General features: G+C 42.8%; 1 protein-coding gene across 1 annotated transcript; it reads left to right on the plus strand.

The window, feature by feature from the left end:
- Positions 1 to 3305: 3305 nt before the first annotated feature.
- LOC136155988 (endogenous retrovirus group PABLB member 1 Env polyprotein-like) lies at positions 3306 to 4619 on the plus strand. The gene is made up of 2 exons (XM_065918278.1): positions 3306 to 3312; positions 3508 to 4619. The coding sequence occupies exons 1-2, from the start codon at positions 3306 to 3308 to the stop codon at positions 4617 to 4619; spliced, it is 1119 nt and encodes a 372-aa protein (XP_065774350.1).
- The last annotated feature ends 882 nt before the right edge of the window (positions 4620 to 5501 follow it).

Genomic DNA, 5501 nt, shown 5'->3' on the forward strand with positions numbered 1-5501 from the left:
CTCGACCTATTCCTTAGCCGGCTGGCCCAGCAAGTGGCGCCCGAACCGGAACGTGGGTGAATCGCAGCGCACAGCCACCCAATATAGTGAAAGTGATCCCGGGAGAAAACCTCACCTATTCAGGTATCGTTGGAAAACTGCGGGTGGAGAGGGTATAGTTGAGAGTAAAAATTATGGGGCAAAGTAATAGTAGGCAGTTCTTTGTTTCTATGTTAAAAACTATGCTAAAACCTAGAGGAATTTCTGTGTCTAAACAGAAACTAGAAAGATTTCTTGCCTTTGTGGAGGAAACTTGTCCTTGGTTCCCGGAGGAAGGAACTGTTAGCCTTGAAACTTGGGCAAAGGTGGGAGAGCAAATTCAAACAGTCTATACCCTCCATGGACCGGACAAAGTTCCTCTTGATGCTTATTCTCTATGGACTCTAATAAGGGATTGTTTAAACCCAGAACACGAGAGTAGAAAACTTGAAACAGCCTTGAAACTTATAACACCCAAGTGTTCAGGTGCCCCGCAACGGGTAGCGGAGCACATATATGACTCCCCAATTGTTCCAGGTTCTAGAAAAAATGATAATGAGACTACTGCTCTCGAACAAGACTCAGATTCAGAACTTTCTCCTGATGAGGAGGACGATTTAAAAGAGCAGGCTTTTGAGTATAACAAAGAAGAATGGGATGCCTTTATAGTAACTCAACAAAAGAATAAAGACCAAGGCTCCCCTTTTTCTGAACTTGGAGAGATGCTAACATCCATATCTCAGAGAATGGAACAACTAGATTTATTGCCCATGAATACAACTAAGCCGTTGCATTCTAAAACTCCCTCTGTTATAGCTGGCTTAGATCCTGACCCGCAGCCACCGCCCGTCCTACTCCATCCCCCTCCTCTCGTAGAAGCACCTGTAATTCCAACAGCGCCTGTATATGTTCCATCTAGCCTAAAAAAGCCAGTACTTTCACCACTACAAATGGCTGTGAAAACAGCCTGAGAACAGGGTGAAAATCTTGAGGGATATTCTATGATTTTCCCTGTCTTTCAAGATGCTAATCGTCGGAGGTATCATGAGCCCCTGCCTTTTAAACAGCTGAAAAGAACTAAAGCAAGCTTGCGCCCAATACGGGCCCACTGCGCCGTCTTTCATCTCAACACTTGCCTCCTAATGATTGGAAGGCTGTTGCGCGAGCCTGTCTCTCAGGAGGTGATCATCTCCTGTGGCGCTCAGAATAGGCGAGGTCTGTAGCATTATTGAGGATCTTAACCACCGTAATGGGCTGCAGGTTACTTTTGACATGCTAATGGGAGAAGGAGAATTTCAAGACCTTTCGAGCACAGAAACTTCAGATTCGAAAAGATAATCTGAAGACTTTAAATGACTTTCAGAAATTATTAGGGGACATAAATTAGATCCGTCCCTATCTAAAATTGACTACTGGAGAATTGAACCCTTTGTTTGATATTTTAAAAGGACCTACCGATCCCTCCTCTCCCAGAATATTAAATGATGAAGGGCGAGCAGCTCTGGCATTAGTTGAAAAGGCCCTCTCTCAGCATTTTGCTACCTACTGTGATTTTTCTCAATCGTGGGGACTATATGTGTTTCCCTCTAAACATACCCCAAAGGCAGGGTTATATCAAAATGCTCCCTTACAGTGGATCCATTTACCTGTATCGCCTTCAAAAGTTCTTACTCCTTTTTTTGATTTCATTAGCCTTCTCGTTGCCAAAGGAAGGCGTCTTTCCAGAGAAATGTTGGGAGCTGATCCTGCTTACATTTATGTACCCTATACCAAAAAACAACAGGAATGGCTTTTTCAGTTTAATGACTCGTGGGCTTTGGCCTTCTCCTCCTTTACAGGTCAAATTATTAATCATTTACCTTCTGATAAACTTTTGCATTTTGCCAACCAGCATTCATTTATTTTTCCAAAGAATGTTTCTAGTGTTCCTATTTAAGATGCTCTTACGATCTTTACTGACGGATGCTCCAACGGAACCGCTGCCTTTGTGGTTAATGATACTCCTTTCTCCTGGCAGACGAACTATGCATCGGCTCAAGAAGTAGAGCTTTCAGCCATTCATAAAGTATGCTCACAATATCTCTCACAGTTTTTTAATTTGTTTACTGGTAGCAAATACATCTCTCATGCTTTGCAGTATATAGAAACCGTTCCCTTTATTTCTACTGTGAATTCTAACATCCAACATTTGTTACGTTCAATTCAGTCTCTGCTACAACAGCGCACTTTACCCTGCTTCTTTGGACATTGACGTGCCCACACTGGGCTTCCTGAACCTTTATCTATGGGAAATCAAATAGCTGATTCTCACACTAGAGTTTTTCTTTCACAGGTGGAAGCCACACAGCAATCACATGCACTACATCATCAAAATAGTAATACTCTTCGTTTGCAATTTCAAATCCCTCGAGAGACTGCACGACAAATTGTTAAATCTTGTTCTGTTTGCCCTAAGTTTCTCCCAGTTCCACACCATGGTGTTAATCCTCGCAGGCTTCTACCGAATCATCTTTGGCAAATGGATGTCACTCATGTCCCTTCCTTTGGTCGTTTAAAGTACGTTCATGTATCTGTTGACACCTTTTCAGGATATATTGTGGCATCCTTACAGACTGGTGAAGCCGCAAAACATTCTATCTCGCATTGTCTTTATGCTTTTTCCGTTTTAGGCACGCCAAAGATTAAAAAAACTGATAATGGCCCCGGCTACTGTTTCCTCTGCCTTCAAAAATTTTTGTTCTTCTTTCTCTATCACCCTAAAAACAGGCATTCCTTATAATGCACAGGGTCAAGGCATCGTGGAACGTGATAATCAAACTTTGAAACTACAGCTTCAAAAAATACAGAGGGGGGAGCTCTACCCCCTTCTACCCAGAAATTACCTTAACCACGCTTTATATATTTTAAATTTTTTAATTTTAGATAAAGAAGGACATTCAGCTGCACAGAGATTTTGGGACCCTCAGATTTCCAGCAAAAAGCCGATGGTCTTGTGGAAAGACCCGCTGGATAATAACTGGCATGGCCCAGGTCCTGTGTTAATTTGGGGGAGGGGTCATGTATGTGTTTTTCCACAGGATGCCAAAGCACCGCGCTGGCTCCTGGAAAGGCTGGTACGCCAGATGGAGGAGATCACTAAATCAGCAATTAGGTCGGCTGACTTTACAGCAGAGGAATCTTCTCCCGACAAATCAGCAGATGCATGAGTTTATTCTTCAAGCAAGGAGGATGGCTACAGAGACGGCCCAACCTCGATATGCGCTGGCTTACATAGCTCTCGCTTTGGCATGCGCGGTAATGAATCAAGCCTTCCCTCAGGCTGAAGCGAATACTTTCGTTTCCTGGGCTCATTCTTACCCTGATTTTTACAATGAAACAGCCTGCTGGGTCTGCACAAGCATGCCATTATCGGTTACTGAAGCACCACCCTTGGTGGGTGCTTCCTTTTCCAAAAAAATGAAACTCCGGCTTTATGTGATTTTTTAAAAGAATATCAGAAGAAACATCGAGGCTTAAATACAGTTAATTTTGATATAGATTCTCGATACTCTGATCCTTTACACGCTTCTTCTTTTTATTTCAATGTAACACAAAGTTATCAGGAAATTGTTAATGCGTACTTATATTACGAAAATAGATCTGTTTCTTCTCCTAATGATTTTGATCGATTTGAGGGTGACTACTACCAAGTTTGGGATGAATATTTCTGGATGACCCCTGAAAAAGGACAGCTACTGACCCCTGCTGACATTTGCTGGGAGCAAAAGACACATGTACCAACATTTGGAGGTCGAGAATTTCCAGGATATCACATGAAACATATGGGACTATTGCCTACCCACAAATGTAAGACTGTAATGGATGTAATGTTTATTGCCAACAAGTCTGTTAAATGGCCAGGGACAGATTGGGAAAATAGCCCTGGTATAAGATGGGTAGCCCCAAATAACACTCGATGGATTTGTGGATACAACCTTTGGCCCTGGCTCCCTGTAAGATGGGTGGGGAGATGTACCCTAGGGTTTGTGTTTGCCCCTGGGAGAATTCATAAGCAAAAAATTAGTCATCCTATTAATTTACCTTATGTTAAAGCCCGGTGGTCATGCTCTGTTTTTCATTGGTATGATTATTTAGCCTCAATTTTTGTGCCTTCTTTAGGAGCCACTGATATTATGCTCAGGGTAGAAGCTTTGAACAATTTTACAAAACAAGCTTTGACAGATATTAAAAAAGCTTTAGAAGCTCTTAATGAAGAACAAAAACAGATGAGAAAAGCTGTTCTACAAAATCGTATGGCTTTAGATATTCTAACAGCTTCTCAAGGGGGAACATGTGCCTTAATAAAAATGGAGTGTTGTGCTTTAGAAGATATGAAACAACAAGTAACCACTATGGATTTTTCTGACTCCAGCATTTGGAGTCAGATATTTGCCTGGTTTCATGGTGGTTGGTGGAAATCTATAATTTTTATCATTATATGCATATTGTTATTGCTGTGTTTTGGCCCTTGCATTTGTCAATGCGTATCTGAGATGATAAATAAAAGATTGCTGATGTTTTCCCATTTGCAAACATGGCCATTTCCTTCGAGGGAGATATAATGGCCATTAGTCAAAAGAAAAGGGGGAGATGCGGGGAGCCGGCCTGACTGCTCAGGCCCCTTCTCGGGCCTGAGAGAGATCAAAAGGGTCTCTCTCTGTACTGCCACCCCTGATTCATTAAAATGCAAATTGGCCTTTCTCACCTCCCTCAAGGAAATTGCTGCAGCCACCATTTGCCCATTCTCCTGACTCTGACAAGATTATCAAGCTCCTGTGAATCTTTAACTGATTGTAAGACGCCAGTGCCATCCTCTGCTAGTCTTAAAGAGTTGAGATAAAATTCATGAGTTAAAACTTGTGTCTGCAGTTCTGCACGTATGCATGTCATTGATCTAAAATTTGGTGAGTCCTGTGAGCATATATATGTATGTTACCCCTCAATAAAGTTGTCGGAATCAGTCACGAGCTGACTCCGTCCCTCTCAACCCCATCTTTCCTAGTCTTTCACTTCTCAGGTGCTCTGGTGATTGCATCCTCGACCTGTTCCTTAGCCAGCTGGCCCGGCAGTTGGTGATGGACAGGGAGGCCTGGCCTGCTGCGATTCATGGGGTCGCAGTGTCAGACATGACTGAGCGACTGAACTGAACTGAACTGAATGTAGTATCTTTATTATCAAATGAGATGGTCCAGTGGGAAGCTGCACTGAGCTCTGCAGGCATCTCATGAGTCTGTCATCAGACGTGAACTTCTACATTGTGTTTCTAAGGCTCATCCATGATGTTGTGTGGTTGTACTGCTCTTCTGACTTAAACCGATTAACGTCGTTTTACTCCTTTGATATGGGCTTCCCAGGTGGCCCGGTGGTAAAGAATCCACCTGCAGTGCAGGCGACACAGGTTTGATCCTCGGGTGAGAGAGATCTGCTGCAGCAAAAACAGAAAT

This window comes from Muntiacus reevesi, chromosome 1 (assembly GCF_963930625.1).
Source record: "Muntiacus reevesi chromosome 1, mMunRee1.1, whole genome shotgun sequence".
NCBI lineage: Eukaryota > Metazoa > Chordata > Mammalia > Artiodactyla > Cervidae > Muntiacus > Muntiacus reevesi.